A 19,915-nucleotide genomic window follows, 5' to 3' on the forward strand; every position below is an offset into this window, starting at 1 on the left:
TCCCCATAGTCCTGGCCTGTTTCTGTCAATCCGCGCGTTAAATAATGGTGGAGCAAAAAGGCACAGTTTTAAAAACATGACATCCAACCGGGCGGAGAGCGCGCGCCTATAGTCCCAGCTACACAGCAGACTGAGGCAGGAGGATCGCGGGAGCCTAAGAATTCAAGACCCGTCTGGCAATATAGCGAGACCCCATCTTTAAAAAAAAAAAAAAGAACAGAACAGAACTAAAAAAAAAAAAAAACTCATACAAGAAACCGCGACGGTGCAGAGGGACAGCCTCACCGGTCAACGTTAGGGGTGGGCGTGAAGCCGCCCAAGGTGGGGGGGGAAGAAAACCACCCGGTGCGCAGGCGCACACCGCCTCCCGCACGCCCGCCACGCCCTCTTCCATCCATTCACGCCACTAACTCCGCCCACCTCCCCGGCCCAGCCCGCCTATCCTCCACTCCTTCCCGGCCCGGCTAGCATCAGCCTGCGCTGCGCCTCCGGGCCAGGGGCGTCGCTGTGCCAGCTTCTGCGCCCCACACGCCGCTTGCGCTCGGGCGGGGACAGGAGGCGGGGCGGCACGGTGAGGGGCGGTGTCGCCGCGATATAGGGGCGGTGGCGGCGACGGAGCGGTGGTCCCTGCGCGATGGCCGCTTCGGTTTTGTGCTGCCTGCGGTGCTGCAGAGACGGCGGGACTGGCCACATCCCTCTGAAGGAGATGCCGGCTGTGCAGCTGGACACGCAGCACATGGGTAAGGGCCCTCGCTTTCCCATACCCAACGGCCCCAGGCTGGGGGCGGCGGGCGGGAGGCAAGGCGGGGGTCGGAGGGACCACGCGTCGCCCAGGCTTCCGACCCCGCCTCGCCCGGCTTCGCTGCCGCGGCACCCTCTCTCTAGTCTCGCGGAGTTCGCCTGTCGCTGGCCGCCTCCATCGGGCCGGGCTGTGTTCAAGGCTGCGCAGCCTTCCCTGGCTGGCGTCGGGAGTGGGTGTGTTGACCTGCTCCTTGAGTTGCCTCCTGCTGAGGTGTCAGGTGTCCCCAGGCGAGGGGAGCGGAGGCGCCCTCACCGCGTTCGCGTGTGGCACGCCTCTCAGGACTCGCACACTTTCGGAATGCGTTAGGGTCTTCTGCCCTGACAATCGGTTGTTTCACTTTAGCCCCATCACGTATAGGATGAAGCTTGGGGTTTTTTGGAAGCAATTCCACCCTCACCTCCCAAAGTCAAAACAAGGCAGATTGCAGAAGCCTGAAGTCGCACCTCAGGTCAGAACATGCTATTTCGACTAAAAGCTCCCGTTGCTAGATTCTCCCTTAGTCACTGTTGGAAGTACTGTAATTTTATCTAACTGGCGTCATCCCAATAGGTTAGGCATTGCAAAATAAGTCAGCACTTTGCTCCATCGCTTCAGTGTTTTTTCCCCCGCCAGTAAGTTCTCGTCTAACATTTTTCCTCTCCCCTACGTAGCCTCTTTTACCACCTACTGTTCCGTATAGTCTAGAATATATGGTTCAAGCAGGAGAGATTTTCCAATATGATGATTTTAGTTAGGATACTAAAATCAACGCTGCCCAGCCCCTTTAAGCTACAATAATATGAATTATTTTAGTCTAAATATACTTCTGCCTTTTCAAATGTCTCGTGTGTAAAGTATATTGTATAACAAAGACAAATAATGAAGACAGTTCTTAATATGTATAACACAACTCTATTGCTCAGATTCTTTATATTCTGGAACCGTTTTCCATTATATTTTGATAGCACGTACTATATGTGATAATTGTTTACTACCTTGTATGATGGTATTTACAGAGCTTTCAGTTCTTAGATCTTTCACATGTAGTGCAGAACCTCATTATAAATAAATATCTGTTATTTATCAATGTATTTATAGACAGTGGATATTCAGATCCTGTCTGAAAACATTTCCATTTCACTTATTGATTTACTGAAGTGATGTTTATTTTGTGACAAATGGCAGACATTGTTTTAACTGTTGGGGATACAGTAAAGGGCAACCATATATTGCTTCTGCAACTTAAAGCAGCCGTAGCTCTTCTTCCTTTCTCTACTGTCAGACTTTTGAATCTCAGCAGTGTACTCTAGAACATTCCTTTTTTTCTGGCCTATGTCTTATGTAGGAGAAACAGGTTATACTCATTCCACTGTTTGCCTTCCCCAACGCTGCCCAGCCCTTTTAAGCTACAAATATAGTAGAGTGATCCCATCATCAGATTTTCTATGTGCATGGAAGTTTTTTCGTTACCTGTCTTTAGTAAATTCAAGTTCTCTAATCCCAAAGAAGCCTGATTTGAGAACTTGAAAAAAATGAGAGGAGAGTTTCAAGCACATGTTGATCTTCATTTGAAAATATAAGCCAATATGCATGTATTTGGATATGTTATATAGATAACCTAAAGAATGTGGGGCTGGGTATGTGGCTCAAGCGGTAGCGCGCTCGCCTGGCATGCGTGCGGCTTCGGTTCAATCCTCAGCACCACATACAAACAAAGATGTTGTGTCCGCCAAAAACTAAAAAATAAATAAAATATTAAAAAAAAAGAATGTGATGGCTAACCACCCCCGCAAGTGGGGTCACATTTTGTTGCCCAGGCTGATCTGGGCTCAAGTGATCCTCCTACCTCAGCCTCTCACATGCCACTCACTGCCTGGCTTTGATTTTTTTTTTTTAAATAGTCTATTACATATCATATCTAAATGATACCTCCTTTAGCGTAGTCACTTATTTTGATGATGTTCCTCTTTTGGAATTTCTGTGGCATAGTTTTTGTGAATGTCTTCTTTGATGCCTTATTTGCTGCTTTTAATCGTGATTAACTTTTTAGAAATCAGTGTCTCCCATGACTACTACTTGTAAGGGAATGTTACATGATTGGAAATTTCTAATGTTTCTAAAACATACTCTGTGGCCGTATTTCTATGATATTCTGGACTTGACTTTCCAAAACTACGCATATCACATAGATCCAAATACAGAGTATCTTTTTACTTAGTAAGGAGAAATGGAATAAGCTTAAAATGATTCCCCAGTGATTCACAAATGGCCCAGAATGTTCTCTGAACATATTCATTTTTCTATATAAAACATCTCAGTGCCTAACAGAATGCTGTGGAGATAAAAATTAGTTTTTAAATATGTATTTTTCTTAGTTGTAGGTGGACACAGTACTTTTATTTCATTTTTATGTGGTGCTGGGGATTGAACCCAGTGCCTCACACATGCCAGGCAAGCGATCTACCACTGAACCACAGCCCCAGCCCAGAAAAAATAATATTGAAATAAGAGAATACCATGTTAGAGTTGTTTCTGTGATTTCAACCCTGAGAGCAGACTATATTATTTTATTTAGTTTTGTTTTGGTACCAGGGATTGAACCCAAAGGCACTTAATCACTGAACTGCTTTTATTTATTTATTTATTTATTTTGAGATAGGAATCTTGCTAAGTTGATAGAGTCTCCCTTAGTTACTGAGGCTGGTTTCAAACCTAGGATCTCCTGCCTCAGTCTCCCAAGCTGCTGGAATTACAGGCATGCACCACCAACACCTGGCAGACTATATTGTTTTGAAAGTCTTGTATTTCTATTAACTTAGCAAGGATGAAATCCAAGACATTAAGTTATCTATTATAGAAGCTGGTTATTAAAAGGTTTTAGTAATGTGGGAGAACCACAGACCACTCACTGCCGGTTAAGAAAAAGAATTTACCATTTGTTTGTATAATCTTTGGAAATATGTTTTATAAGGATGCTTTCAGTTGCGGGTAGTGAAAAAAACAACTCAGAATTGTTTAAATAGTGAAGGAAATTTATTAGTACTTGTAATTGAAAAGTACAAAGGGAGCCCTGGCTTCAGGAAAGACTCAGTGCTACCAACAACTTGGTTTCTTTTCATTTCTTTCCTCTAACTTCTGTTATTTGTTCCTGAAGCTTAACTTCCAAGAACCCTTGAAGCAGCTGCCTGGGCTGTAGGCTTCCTCATTCAGATATAAAAAGAATGAGAGTGTCTTTCTTTGTTTTGTTTTTGAGGTAATGGGGATTGACCCTGGGGGCACTCTACCACTGAACTATATCTCCAGTTCTTTTACTTTTTATTTTGAGACCAGGGTCTCCCTAAGTTGCTGTGGCTAGCCTTGAACTTGTGATCCATCTGCTTCAGCCTCCAGAGTAGCTGGGGCCTGGATGAATGAAAGTGTCTTTATTTCCATACTTCTCTGCAAAAATCCTCACACCTAGTCTCTAATTGTTTTTTGTTATATCACATGACCACTCTTGATTTATCACTGTAACCACGAAATTTGGATTTTACTGATTGACTTAACCTAGATCAAATGCTGTACCCTGAAGTCAGAGATTGAATCATCTTCCTTGGAATTGTTTGATCCCAGGGGAAGTATATCCAGAAAGGAAAAGCATGCTACATGTCCTCTACAAAGTGCTTATTTAGCACAGCTTATTTATTCATTCATTGAACAAATTTGCTGAGCATCCACTAGATGCCAAACACTGCAGGGTCTTTGCCATCAGGGAGAATGCTCTCCAGTTGCAACTACAGAGGTATGTAGAGTAGCCAGGTGCGGTGGTGCACTCCTTTAATCCCAATGACTTGGGAAGCAGAAGCAGGAGGATAGCGAGTTCAAAAACCAGCCTCAACAACTTAGCAAGGCCCTAAAAAGCTTAGCAAGGCCCTGCTTCAAAAATAAAAGGTGAAAAGGGCTGGGGATGTGGCTCAATGGTTGAGCACCCCTGGGTTCTATCCCTGGTACCAAAAAAGAAAAAGTATGTAGGATAGCCAGATACAAATTATTTATGATTCTTTCTCAGAATTTGGTTTTAACATTTTTAATTATAAAATAATAGATGTTAATATATGTTTAATAATCATGATAGAATCTAAATGTTAACCTTAAGAGAGAGAATGATAGAATCTAATTTTTTTTTTGCATTTCTCTTATGTGTTTTTGCCAAATAGTTTTTTCTTTAAATATGAATTCAGTCTTCTAAAACTGGTAGTTTTATTTAACACTTCTGGATGAATCTCATACAGTTCTCATATCTAGATATGCTTTGTTTTATGCACTTTTTGCCAGTGAGATGGCAATATTGGCCACAGGCTTTGGGACTCACATCCCTTTGTATTAAAGGATATTTATTACATGTTAGACTTATGTTGTCTCTTAATGTTCTTTGATATACATGCTTTCCTAAACCAAGGTTTGGAAACAAATCCGTAGAGGAGTCACATATGAGGAGATGGCATTTTTCTTTCTCTCATCTATAAATATTATCTGAGCTGAAACTAAAATTTTCAATGAGAAGAAAGAGTGTTTATTGATGTTAAAACCTGTTTACATATAGCCATGTGATGGACAGTAGCTAGCTAAACAAACCTTTTAAGATCCTAAAAGTGGGGGCGGGAGATCCTAAAAGGGACATTTTTCAGTGTCAGCTGTATCAACATAGATATGTGTTCCTTTCCATATTCTGTGTACTCTTCAATGCTTACTTGACTGATGCATTAGTATAGTGTCTTGTTCTTAGTAGACATTCTGTTGGTATTAGTAGATTTAATTCACCTGGATAGAATGAATTAAAAATTGCACTAATTTACTAAACCTTCTTGTGTTTATGTCTTCAAAATATTTATGAAATTATCCAATTTATTTATTGGCTAAAAACTAAATGAGTTAGTCTATTTCTTCCTTACAAGAATTTTAAATATTCAGCATAATACAAAGTTATTAAAGTTTATTTGAAACAACTTAATTAACCAAGACTTATAGCTACAAATGAATATTATATAGAAATGTTCTCTATATAATAAAACAGTGAATTATTTTAAACAGTGAATTAAGTATTTAAAGTTATTGATCAGTATTCCTATATTTCAGAGTACTTATAACAACCCTGTTTTTTGTGAACTAAGTGTTAGAAGTGAATGAATTAACTCTAGTTGTTGAATATGAAAATATAAAACTTTATATAGTGTCTGCATTTTTTGTTTAGGAACAGATGTTGTCATTGTAAAAAATGGAAGAAGAATATGTGGAACAGGAGGTTGTTTAGCCAGTGCACCTTTACATCAAAACAAAAGCTACTTTGAATTCAAAATCCAGTCTACAGGTTAGTATAATGGCACTTTATTATTTCAGGTCTTAATTGTTCTAAATATTAAGAAAAATTTTAAATATATGAAAAAGATTCAGTAGGTAATAAAAAAAGGTTCCAAACTCTTTCTTAGAATACCTGAATCTTCCACTTGTCATTGTGTGATCCTGGTTAAATTAGTCAATTTTGTTAAATTAGATTCCGTTTTCTCTTTTATAAAATAGGATTATAAGAGCTGTCTTTTTCCCTCCCTCACAGAAAGTGAGAAAAAAGTATGAAAGTGTCTTACTGAGTATGCTGAGTAAATATAAGATAGTAGCATTATTAAGAGGTTTTAAATTCACCATTTTATTTACTCAGGCATATGATAGGACTCTATCACATAATAGGAGTAAATAATTCCTCTATTACTCCTTGAATAATATAATAATATAAAATAATACAGAATATCCTTCTGGGGCTTGTTTCCTTCCTTCCTTCCTTCCTTCCTTCCTTCCTCCCTCCCTTCCTCCCTTCCTTCCTTTTTTGCTAAATTGCTGAGGTTGGCCTAAAACTTATAATTCTCCAGCCCCAGCCCTCCAGGTAGCTGGGATTACAAGTGTGTACCATCTTGCCTGTCTTGTTTTCTATATTAGTTTTTATTTTTTTAATATGTTTTAGTTATCAATGGACCTTTATTTTATGTTTTTATTTGCAGTGCTGAGAATTGAACCCAGGGCTTCACACATGCTAAGCAAGCACTCTACCACTAAGCTACAACCCCAGCCCCTCTATATTAGTTTTAAATAGTGATTTTTCTTAAAGGACTATATAAATCTGAATCTGTCATTTGTTAGCTCACTGGCTGCAAAATATTCCTGGTTACTATAATGTTCTCAAGTGTAACACACTTATTTCTCAAGAAAACTAAGTAGCTTGAGCCTTAAATATAATAAAAATTTTTATGTGGATTTTCTGTGAAGGATCTCATCCCTAATGATATCCCTAGGATAAATGGATTGTTGGAGTTTGTAGCATTGATCCTATGTTGAAAGCTTGAGGCAATTGTGTACAGTTTGAGGCTTTTTGTTTTGTTTTGTTCTGTTGAATTTGTTACTGTTTTGGTACCAGGGATTTAACCCAGGAGACACACCCCAATCCTCTTTATTTTTTATTTTGAGACAGGGTCTCATTAAGTTACTTAGGGCCTTGACAAGCTGCTGAGGATGACCTCGAACTTGTGATCCTCCTGCTTCAGGCTCCTGAGCCCCTGGGATTATAGGCATGTACCACCAAACCTAGCTGTGCACAGTTCTTTAGGAGTAAGGAGACTGTAGAACCCTGTCTGCAAGTGTAATCCTGTGAATTTAGTATTGTCACCTCCTGTTACTTTCATAACAGTCTTACTTTGGAGGACAAAGTATATGGTCATATTATTTCAAAGGCCAAGATGGTGAAGTTTAGACATGCAAGTTTCTGATGGTCTCACTCAATCCAAAAAAATTAATATATTGAGAACATGGTCTTATTTTTTTATTTTATTTTTTTTTAGTTGTAGTTGGACACAATACCTTTATTTTATTTATTTTATTTTGGGGGGGGGGCTGGGTACCAGGAATAGGACTCAGGAGCACTCGACCACCAAGCCACATCCCCAGCCCTATTTTGTATTTTATTAGAGACAGGGTCTCACTGCGTTGTTTAGCACCTCTCTAAATTGCTGAGGCTGGTTTTGAACTCGCCATCCTTTTGCCTCAGCCTTCCGAGCTGCTGGGATTACAGGCATGTGCCACCACACCTGGTTTATTTATTTATTTTCATGTGGCGTTGAGGATTGAACCCAGCGCCTCGCATGTGCTAGGCGACTGCTGGGCCACAACCACAGCCCCAAGAGAACATGGTCTTTAAACCTTTTTCCATGTATAGAATTTCTCCTGATTTATAAAAAATGAGATGGAAGCAGTTTGAGATAAAAATATAAGTATTCTGTTCGGCCTGTTAAAAGGAAAGCTGCTGTTTCAAAAGTCAACTTAGACCAAAAGATTTTAATTCACTGACTTCAACTTTTAATAAGGAAATAATTTTATACCTTATCATTGATTTTTCTTCTCTCCATTATATTGTTAACAATATACATTATTTGTCACTTTTTATAGATGCAAAAACTGAAGACAGTAATCTTTCACTGAGAGGTAATCTTGAGAGAACTCCAGACCACTTAAATTCAATGTGTATTTGTATAAATTCAAAACTCAGGGCTTTGTGCATGCTAGGGAAGTGCTTTACCACTGAGCTATACTCCAAGCCCTGTAGCATTTAAAAAATATTTTTTAAGAGAAGAGTAATGGGGGCTGGGATTGTGACTCAGAGGGAGAGCGCTCGCCTTGCATGCGTGAGGAACTGGGTTCAATCCTCAGCCCCACAAAAAAATAAAATAAATATTGTGTCCACCTATAACTAAAAAAATAAATATTTTAAAAAAGAGAAGAATAATGCAATAACTGGCATTTTTTTATACATAATACTTACCCCCCACACACACACTTTTTTTTTAATACTTCACTATTTTGGTTGGTTTATTGGATCTTATCTTTTCCTAACTCTATAAAGTGAGTACTTTTAGACTCCACAGTTCACAGATGAGGAATCAGCCATTAATTAATTCGCTCAGTATAACATAACTAGGTCAAGATATGAACTTTAGCAGTACAATGCTTATCTCCTAGGCTGCATCTTATCTGTAGAAAACATACACTTTGCAAACTACTTTTAAAAGATTTTTTTTAAAGATTCAAAGAAAAGAGTTTAGTGATAATGTGATACTTCTTAATAAAAAACAGTTTATGCTCCCTTTTAAAATGACTTTTATATTTGCGTTCTTTCGATTTGGGGGGCATTTAAACCATTGTATTTTTAGGAATATGGGGTATTGGTGTTGCAACTCAGAAGGTTAACCTGAATCAGATTCCCCTTGGCCGAGATGTGCACAGTCTGGTGATGAGAAATGATGGAGCCCTATATCACAACAATGAAGAGAAAAACAGGCTGCCAGCAAACAGCCTTCCACAGGAGGGAGACGTGGTGGTGAGTCTTCTAGTAGCTAGAGCTGCTATCCCCTGTAAATTGTTACACTTGAGTTGCTTTGAGTAGATAACAGTTTTGCCTGGGGGTTTGTAGTTTGGATTCCAAAGCCTGGGTTTGAATCTAATAAGGTGGAACAGTTTCCAGAGAGAGCACTTGGTGTAGATGCCACTGCCTTACCTCATTACCTTCTCCCTTCTAGAGCTGCCACTGGCCGGGGGCATCAGAGGGAGTCCTTGCTTCCTCTCAAGTAGATTAGTGACAGATTGGCTGCTGAGCACTATTTCCTACTTCTAGAAGTCACATCAGAGAAAACTTGGCCCCAATTTGAAACATTTGCTGACCTTGTATTAGAAAATAGTAGATATTTTTGAGAATGGAAATACTTAATTTGTTATTGAACATCTGTTTGAAATTTACAGCATTTTTAAATTAGAAGTGGCTGTCTTCATTAAACTTAATCTAATTAAACCTCCTCCACATTCAGAAATCTTCAGAGAACTATACTGAAAATCCTGAGACTTAATTGTAGAAAAGGTTTTTTTAGAAGTTAAGAGTCACATGTTATAAGAATTCTTTATTTTCTTTCCCAAAGGGACTTACTTTACTCTTTACCAAAGCAACTTGTTAAAAATGCAACCCAAAGACCTCATCTTTTTTCCTAGACACTTCTTCTCAACTCATGTTAGCCTAGAACCCTGTCTCTAGAGTCCAAGCCAAGTTAGCTGTTGATTGAGAACAGAGTCCTAGAGTCTCATTTAACCAACATACTCTTGTACACAGAACCTTGGGTTCCTGGTTCTAATTATCAAGGTGAAAGGAATCTGAATAATGAAGGAAAGTTTCTCCTAATAAGATGACCCAGACAAAACAAATACAGGTTATTGAATTATACAGGATTTTAGAAAGACTAAAAGAAAAGTGTGGGATTTTTTTTTTTTTTTCAGTATTTTTGTAGTACTATAGATTGAACCCAGGGGTTTGTGCATGTGAGGCAATCATTCTACCATTCAGCCACATTCCTAGCCCTAAAATTTTTAATTGTGGTCTAATCTTCTCTTCTGCAACTTAAAAAAAAATATGAAAAACAGGGTTTTTAATTGTTTGAAGTTTTTTTTTCCTAAGTTGAAGAAAAGGAGACAAAAGTCATAACCTGTTTTAAAACCTGTCTTTCCCTGTTCTGTTTTTTTTTTAAGTAGTTTGTTTATATTCATAGATCATTGCCAGATGTGTATAATATGGAACATCTTTATTTAAATGGTTATTTCATAAAAGAAAAAAATCTTTGGAGTTAAGGCTGTCAACCTATTTACACTAAAAGATGAAATTCAAACATAAGAATAATCAGTAACAAATGTTTTTCTTTGTTAATATGCTGAACTTCTGTGTGTTACTCTTGCCTTCATATCTTATCTCATTCATGATATCTGATATCACAGATTGAAAGATCTAAGAATGTCATTTTTAGCCTGTCAGCATTGTTAAATTACACTGTAAATTTCCATACCCATTCTGATAAAAGAAGAACTAAAAAATAAGAAATATATGCGGGGCTGGAGCTGTGGTTCAGGGGTAGAGCACTTGCCTGGCATGTGTGAGGCCCTGGGTTCAATCCTCAGCACCACATATAAATAAATAAAATAAAAGATCCATTGACAACTAAAAAATATCTTTAAAAAAAGAAATATATGCAAGGCAAAAAGTAAAATATTATTCATATGTGTGTGTGTGTGTGTGTGTGTTCAAACTCTTGAGAAGAAATTTTGCCAAATTGTTAACAGTTGGCAAAAAGTAGAAAGAATTATAAGACAGGAAAAACATTCTTATGTGCTTTTAGTATCATCATGGCAGAATCAAACCCAGTTTCTAGATCACATAAAAGAACAGATTAAGTTAGAAAATACTTAAATTAAACTTTGCCTTTCTTTGGTACTAGGTTTTGTTTTTCTGCTGGAGACTTGGATTTAAAACTCACTTGCTTGCAATAGAGTATATTGCTACCTAGTGGTGAAGGGTGCCTGGATTATAACCTACTTTGTTGAACTGCTACATTTCCTATAGTCCCATAAAGAGATTAACATACTTTCTTTTCTTATATAGTTAGGTTTTTGTTTTTTTAAAACAGACCTCATCATTAAAAAAACTAATCCTGGGCATTAGTTAACTTTATTATTATATATAAATATATAAACTAAAATGAAGCAAAGACAATCTATATACTCTTCATCTTTCTCAATTTTTTAAATTTTTAATAAATCATTGTTTATTCCTAGCTTTGATCAAATTTGAGGAGAAACTTGTATAGCACTTAACACAATGGCTTTTCTGGGCCTTTGCTATCTTATCTAGAAAGGGAAAAAGTTAAGACTTAAATCTGTTAGATCTGTTTCTACCTCTAAAAACCTTTTAAAGTGATATAATTTATCCACATTCAGAAATCCTTGAAGTAGTTTGCTTCTTGGTTTGCAATGATTTATCAATTGAAAATCTCTGTTGTCTTTTCTTACTTCTTCAAAGGAAAGATCTCTTTTTGTCATTAGTTAGTAACTACAGGTTGAGTATCCCTCATCTGAACTGCGTGAGACCAGAAGTGTTTCTGATTTGAGGTTTTGGTCGATACTGGAATATTTATATATACATAATTAGGTATTTTGGGAATGAGATCCAAGTCTAAACAGGAAATGCATAGCCTAAAAGTAATTTATACAATATTTTTAGTGTGCCTGTGTTTTTTGACTATGACCCATTGTAGAAAGTCAGGTGTGGAATTTTTCCCTTGTGCTATCATTGTCAACCCTCAAAAAGTTTCAGATAGAGATGCCCAACCTATATTGTATAAAGATATAAAGAGAGGCAGTATGTCATGGTGATTTAAAAGCAAGTATTTGAAACCAGCCTGAATAAATTTAAATCTCAGCTCTGCCATTCCTAGCTGTGCAAGTTTAACCTTTCTGTTCTTTAGCTACCACATTGATAAAAATGGGACTAATAATATCTATCTTGTTTGAGGATTAAGTGAGTACATATGAAGTACCTAGGCGATCTTAAATGTTCTGTAGCATTTTAATAATTATTATTACTAATTATGCTCTTTTCCCACCATCAGTAATGTATACAAGTAATATACTTTTGGGCTGGGGCTGTAGCTCTGTGGCAGCTCTAGGCAGAACATTTGCCTAGCATGTGTGAGGCACAGGTTCAATCCTTAACATCACATAAAATAAATAAATGAACAAATACAATAAAGGCATGCTGTCCATCTACAGCTACAAAAAAATTTTAAATAAAGTAATATACTTTTATTCCATTATTTGTTTTGAAGCTGTGTGTGTGTGTGTGTGTAATATTTAGTTGTACATGGATACAATACTCTTATTTATTTATATGTGTTACTGAGGATCGAACCCAGTGCCTCACAGATGGTAGGCAAGCACTGTACTACTGAACTACAACCCCAGCCCTATTTTAAATCTTTGGAGCTACTTTTTTTTTTTTTTTTTTTTTTGATGCTACCAATCTTATTTAATTACAAAAACTAGTTTTACCTTAGTAATATACTGGACATTTTTTAGACCAGGGTAGATTTCTTCTTGGAAATAAAGTTATATAAGACATTTCTTCACAACTTGAAAACACTAACAGGTTATAGGACCTAATAATGAAAACCTCGAGTTTTCCTCCCTTAAGATCAAATTCTACAGAGAACAGTGGGTTTTGTTGTTGTTGTTGTTTCTTTTTCCTTGTGCAATTCTGGGGGATTGAACCCAGGGACATTCTGCCACTGAGTTATACCCACAGCCCTTTTTAAAATTATATTTTGAGTCCAGTTCTCTATAAATTGCTGAGGTTGGCCTCTAACTTGCTATCCTCCTGCCTCAGCCTCCTGAATAGCTGAGATTACAGGCATGCACCCAGCAAAGAACAGTGTTTCATTTATGAGTTTAAAAAGTCTTGGCAGGACATGGTGGCATATGCCTGTAATCCCAGCTGCTTGGGAGGCTGAGACAGGAGGATTGCAAGTTCAAAGCCAGCCTCAGCAACAGCAAAGTGTTTAGCAACTAAGTGAGACCCTGTCTCTAAATAAAATACAAAATAGGATTGGGGATGGTTCAGTGGTTGAGTGCCCCAGAGTTCAATCCCCGGTACTCCCCCCGCTAAAAAAAAAAGTCTGTTTATGGCATGCAGCCCTTACATCACTTATGTCACTTTGTTTTCAAAGTATAAAAACCAGATTACATAAATAATAATATTAGGATTTAAGCTACACTGTCAATGCTGGGGATCTTACCTGGCCTTTTCCCCTACACAATCTCTACTGATTTTTATAGTTCAGTTTAAGTGGAGTTCTAACAGATTGTAAACCCTTAATGGAAACTAAAGTGACCCTATGCTTGGGTTTTTGTTTATTTTCTTGCTTTCATGATTTCTAATACTTATGGGGCTTTTTTATTTTTTCCTTCCTTCATAGGGTATTACATATGACCATGTAGAATTAAATGTATATTTGAATGGAAAAAACATGCATTGTCCTGCATCAGGTATACGAGGGACAGTGTATCCAGTTGTTTATGGTAAGCTAAAATATTTCTCATATTATTAGATGTATGTTAACTTTTGTTTGGCATTCACACTAATTTTATAACAATCATTCATAAGTTCGGACAAGTTATTAATAAGGACTTTTTTACATAGAATACATGCTCTTAGATTTCCTCTTTGCAGAATGAAGAATATTTTTCCCCACATAAAAAAAAAAAACCTCTCGCTGGGGCTGGGGCTCAGTGGTAGACACTTGCCTGGCATAGTGTGAGACACTGGGTTTAATTCTCAGCACCACATATAAATAAATAAAATAAAGGTCTATCAACAACTAAAAAAATTTTTTTTAAAAAACTTTCTAGGGGCTGGGGTTATGGCTCAACGGTAGAGCTCTCGCCTCGCATGTGCAAGGCCCTGGGTTCCATCCTCAGAACCACATATAAATAAATAAAATAAAGTTTTTAAAAAGCCTCTTTTTTTAAAAAAAAAAAAAGACCTTTCTAAATACAATGATTATAGTTAGGTACGCAATAACCATATTATCTTTTCATCATATATCCTTTTCCAAAAAGCTCTGCTGAATTTACAAAGCTTTTTCTGCCAGTTACTAAGAAGAATTTAATAACTTGAAATTGTAATTATAAAGAATATTTTAGAACTGGATATGGGACTTTTATGTAGAATGAGCATTTATTACCTTTATAAAATCACCTAAATGTTAACATTCTTCTGAAAGAAATGGTAACCTAGACTAGTTTCTTATTGATTGTTTTGCTTTTACTAGCTGTAGGTGTATAAGTGCCAACATTTGTGTGCAGGTATGTCCTTCCAAGAATTGGGTTACTTAAGAAATGACTCTGTACTACTTAATTACTTTAAGTTTTTTTAATAGAAAATTTCAAACATGTACAGAAGTAAAGAGGCTAGTATGATGAACCTCATATACTGATCCTCCAGCTTCAAACAATTACCACTTGTGCCAGTAGACTTTCATCTACCCCCACTCTTTTCCAATTCTTTTCCTTCCCTCCTTAGATTATTTTGAGGCATATACCAGACATTTTATCATTTTGTTCATAAATATTTTGCATTTATCTCTAAAAACCAAGATGTCTCTCTTTTTTTAGAAAAAAAATAACCATAGTGGCTTTATCACTCATTTCTGCTTTACTCTAAATCAATAAGCATATGATTTTTCCAACTTTTAGTAAGTTTAAAATGTTTTATTATTTAATTACTTTAAAGTTCTTAGATTTGGGTCATAATAAAAATTACCTTTGGGGGGATCGTTTACTATAAAGATAGTAATGTTAGTGATGACAGACTATTATGTCACAGAAATATACAATAACAAATACAAATATTTGATAATATAATAATCAAAGCTTGTGATTTACTTTTTTTAAAAAAATTTTTATACTTGTAGATGGACAGAATGCCTTTATTTTATTTGTTTATTTTTATGTGGTGCTGAGGATTGAACCCAGTGCCTCACACATGCTAGGCAAGTGCTCTGCCACTGAACTACACTCCCAGCCTGTGATTTACTTTTTTTTTTAATATTTATTTTTTAGTTGTAATTGGACACAATATCTTTATTTATTTTTATATGGTGCTGGGGATCAAACCCAGGGCCTCGCCCATGCTAGGTGAGCGCTCTACCGCTGAGCCACAACCCCAGCCCTATGATTTATTCTGTAGTTAGGTTTTAGTCTTCTTTTCTCCTAAAAATTACTTTTCAATGATTTTTGCCTTCTGTGTCTTTGCATGTAAAAGTGCTTTTAAATTTAATTTCTGTTAATGTTTTTGCATAGTGGGAAACCCTGTAATTCCTTTATTTACTTAATAGGTAGAAATGTAGCTTGATATTTTAAATAGTTTAGCCTGAGAAATGAAATAATACCTGTCAAATGACTGAGTTATACAAGTGAGTGTACCAAATAAAATTATTCTAAAGTACTTCTTTCATTCAGCATTTTTTGGGGGCGTGGGTGCCTGGTATTGGACTCAGAGGCATTCGACCACGGAGTTACATCCCCAGCCCTATTTTATTTAGAGACAAGGTCTCACTGAGACCTTACCTCACCATTGCTGAGGCTGGCTTTGAACTTGCCATCTTCCTGCCTCAGCCTCCCAAACTACTGGGGTTTCAGGCATGTGCCACCATGCCCAGCTTATTCAGCATTATTTTTAATGAAGCAAAGTTAAAAGATCATAAACTATATGTAGTGAAGTGCATTTTCAATTTGAATTTGATAAACTCAAATCCAACTTAATTCCCTTTCCCTTTGCCTTCCATCTCCTCCCATTCCTAGAATAATCCAGCCATTCTTTCTGTTCTTAAATTCAGCCTTTGTAAGAAAAAACTGCATAACATTGAAGAAATGTTATTCAAAGTCAGGACTTCCAGTCTAATTTAATCTCTTAATAGTTTTGGCAATTCTTTTACATCTCTGTGTATTTGAGACCATCACTGCATTTCTAGAATTCCCTACCCATCTTCATAGATGCTCTTGCCTTCTACTTATAAAGAAACAGATTGTTAGTTTTAAACTCCAGCTTTCCTCCCTTTCCTTCTGAAGTTTTTGGGGATGACTCTAATCTTGCTGTATTTCCATCCATTTCAAAGGAAATGGTTCCTTTCACATGGAAAATGAGGTCTAGATTTCAAACTCACCAACTCTAGGACTTCAGTTATTTTGTCTACATTATATGTCATCTAGTTTTCTCCTGTGCTTATAAACATTCTGAGTCTTTTCCATCTCAGAGGTCCTCACTTGAACTTGAATCCCTCGCTAGCCCTGTGTTCACCTTTTTCTGAGTAGCCACACTTCTTGTAGAAGGGCCTAAACCCAGTAACTTTATTGTTATCATTCATTTCCTCTGCAACCCTGCTGGCTGTCATTACCATCACTTCATTGAAACCAACCTTATTAAAATCACTGGTGACTTCATGAATGTCAATTCTAGTACTTCTTTCTGTGTTTATTTTCTGAACTATAAAATATATAGTAATGTTCATTGAACATATTTATGCAGTTTAACAAAAACTGTGAACACTCAACATTATTACCACTTAGATCAAGAAACACAGAACATTTTCAGCACCCAGTATACATCCCCTACCACAGCTGCATTCCTTGTTAGTACCAATTATGTGCTTATTTTGCTTCTCATGATATTTTGCTTTGTTTCATCATCATCATAAGATAACGTACATGTTCACCCCAAAAGTTTCCTCTTGTCCCTGTCATTCTTCCTACTCACGTCTCCTTACTCTCTCCCTGACTTCACCCCAACCATACACTAACCAGGCAACTATGGAGCTTCTCTCTGTCATTAGATTAGCTTGCTTTTTTTTAAAGTAATATATAAGCAGAGTCATACAGTTTGTACTCTTTCTCTGTCTGGTTTCTTTTTTTAGCATAATTAAGATTCATCCATATTTTAGCATGTATCATTGATTCATTCATTTTTACTGCCAAGTGATATAGATCATTGTGTGAATGTATTAAAATTTGTTTATCTCTTCACCAGTTAGTAGATATTAGAGCTGTTTCCAGTTTTAGACCATTTCAAATAAAGTTGGTATAAACATTCATGTTTATGCCTTTGTATGAATATACACATTGATTTCTCTTGAGTAGATACTTATAAGAAGCCAGACACAGTGATACATGCCTGTAATCCCAGTGATTCAGGAAGCTGAGGCAGGAGAATTGCAAGTTGGAGGCCAGCCTGAGCAACTATGCAAGATCTTGTCTCAAAATAAAGAGTGCTAGGGGGATATCACAGTGATAGAGTGCCCTTGGATTAAATCCATTTACCACAAAAAACAAAACAAACAAAAACATGTAGAAGAAGCTAAATAAGACCTGTAGTCTAGTTCACAGTAGTATATCAGTGTCAGTTTCCTGGGGATATTGTAGTATAAGAATATATGATGTTACCACTGGGGCAAGCTGAATGAAGGATACATGAGACTCCTTATAGTATATTTGCAAATTCCCACGAATCCATAATTTTTTCCAAAAAGCCATTATAGTATAAAATAATACATCTTAATTATATAAAATTGAGAAAATACCAAAAATATTTGAAATACCCATATTCACACCATCTGGAGGTTTTTGTTTTTAAGAAACAGGGTTTTTCTTTGTTGTCCAGGCTGCACTCAAACTCCTGGGCTTAAGATCCTCTTTCCCCCAAGCTCCTTAATAGCTGAGACTACAGGCATGTGCCACTGCAGTTGGCATGAAATAATTATTAATAATGTTTTGATGTATACCCTTCCAGTGTTTTTGATAGATTTTGCTTTTTGTTTGTTTTTACTAAATACTAATAGATTTTGTAGCCTGGACAACAGAAAGGTTTATTCTTCTTTCCTGTTATGATATTAAGAAAACAATTTATTTTATTTTTATTTTTAACTTTTTTGTGGTGCTGGTGATGGAACCCAGGGCCTCATGCCTGCTAAGCAGGTGCTCCCACTGAGCTACATCCCTAGTCCAAAAACAGTAGATTTTGTAATTATGCATTCATTCCAAAGGTGTTTGCTTCTAATTTATTTTCTTTCTTTTTCTATCTTCTAGTTGATGACAGTGCAATTTTGGATTGCCAGTTCAGTGAATTTTATCATACTCCTCCACCCGGTTTTGAGAAAATATTATTTGAACAGCAGATCTTCTGAATGTATTATTTTTGAAACTTGTATTTCTGCACTGTTACAAGTGTTTACCATTTAATAAAGCTTTATCTGACCTGTAGATGAAATTATATTCTTAAAAATTTGCTTGTTAATATTATCTAAAGAAGCATTGTATTCAATATGCCACCCAAAGTGTTGAGTTAAAATAATTATGCTTTGTGCTATAAAAATCAGCATTTGGGGCAGTTTATTAATTCTTATTTAAATAAATATGAGTTTTATTAACAGTATTAATGGTGATATGTGTATAAATATTTAAAAGGGAATCTTTCTTATATAAAGTGTTTGTTTTGATAGAGATAGAGAGTTGGGTGATTTTTTTGTCATTCTGAAATTTAGATCTCACTAATTATTTTAAATCTGAAGCCCAGTAATTTTGTGTCTCCTTGCCTTTTTTATATACCTTATAACAAAATAACAAATTTATATTATTGGCAACTTCATTTTTTTAAATCTATTTATGGTATTAATGTACCACTTATAACTTAAATTGCTTATTGTTATATCACTATTTTTGATTTGCTTTGTAAAAGAAGATAAAAATTTTAGCACTTGTCAGAGTATTTTGCTGAAGACCACCATGCTGTGTTACTTCAGAGTAAGTGTGTTGATTAATGATGTAGTGTGCACTGGCAGACATTTAGAGTAAGAATAGTATGCTGCTTTAAATTTAATGAGATTATTCTCTTAAGGATTTATTTAAATATATGTTTTCTGTAATGAATAATAGTAGTAATTAAGGAATATTCAGTTCTATATTAAATAAATTTATCCTGTTTTGTTAATTGTACAATAAATTCACTTCTCCCTTATTTTAGAAGTTCAGAAACAAGTGATTCTTCTCCATGACCTTGAGCCTTTGCCTAGGTTTCATTGAGAGTCATGGCCACTTTCCCTTTTTTCAAATGAGCATGCTGAAGATTTATATATTTCACTCCTTTAATGAACAAGAAGCAGTACAATATACTGTATTAGAAGAACATGGACATTAGAACTGGGTGGACATCTGAGTTGTAGTTTTGCTCGTAATGTCATTATCTTCTCAGGAGGTGAGTTCCTCAGTGCCTCCATACCCCAAGATTCTCCACTTAAAGGAAAGGAAAATTATACCCACATGCTGAGATCCTACAACTAGTCAGTTAATAAGATTATATATGTAAAATGTCTTAATCATCATAGGCACTGAATAAATGTAGTTTCTTCCTCAATGTGAAGCAGTGGTTTTCATGGTGTGCCTCAGGCTAGTAGCCATGGCATCATCTGGGAATTTGTTAAAATAATGGATACTCTGAGATCTCAGCCCAGATCCCAAATCAGAAACTGCTACGTATGGCAGCCAGAAATCTGTGTTTTAACAAGCACTCAGATAGATCTGATAACACTCTTTAAGGTTTGAAGACCACTGAAGAGACAATTTTTTGGTGGGGCGGGCGTTATTGGGGATTGAACTCAGTTGCACTCGACCACTGAGATACATCCCCAGCCCTATTTTGTA

General features: G+C 36.5%; 1 protein-coding gene across 1 annotated transcript; it reads left to right on the forward strand.

Annotated features, from left to right (window-relative positions):
* The first annotated feature begins 562 nt into the window (after positions 1-562).
* Spryd7 (SPRY domain containing 7) lies at positions 563-18,650 on the forward strand. The gene is made up of 5 exons (XM_046454276.2): positions 563-740; positions 6,012-6,128; positions 9,010-9,176; positions 13,642-13,744; positions 18,305-18,650. The coding sequence occupies exons 1-5, from the start codon at positions 635-637 to the stop codon at positions 18,400-18,402; spliced, it is 591 nt and encodes a 196-aa protein (XP_046310232.1). The 5' UTR covers positions 563-634; the 3' UTR covers positions 18,403-18,650.
* Positions 18,651-19,915: the final 1,265 nt, after the last annotated feature.

Source organism: Marmota monax, unplaced genomic scaffold (assembly GCF_021218885.2).
Source record: "Marmota monax isolate L192 unplaced genomic scaffold, Marmota_monax_Labrador192_F-V1.1 WCK01_AAM20220418_F8-fsc00011, whole genome shotgun sequence".
NCBI classification, from domain to species: domain Eukaryota; kingdom Metazoa; phylum Chordata; class Mammalia; order Rodentia; family Sciuridae; genus Marmota; species Marmota monax.

What these genes read in the sequence shown, in the direction of transcription:
- Spryd7 (XM_046454276.2), top strand. Translation starts at nt 635, where the DNA reads ATGGCCGCTTCGGTTTTGTGCTGCCTGCGGTGCTGCAGAGACGGCGGG. An exon ending in GCTGGACACGCAGCACATGG is followed by an intron (nt 741 to 6,011) that starts GTAAGGGCCCTC and finishes TTTTTTGTTTAG; the next exon opens with GAACAGATGTTGTCATTGTA. An exon ending in CACAGGAGGGAGACGTGGTG is followed by an intron (nt 9,177 to 13,641) that starts GTGAGTCTTCTA and finishes CTTCCTTCATAG; the next exon opens with GGTATTACATATGACCATGT.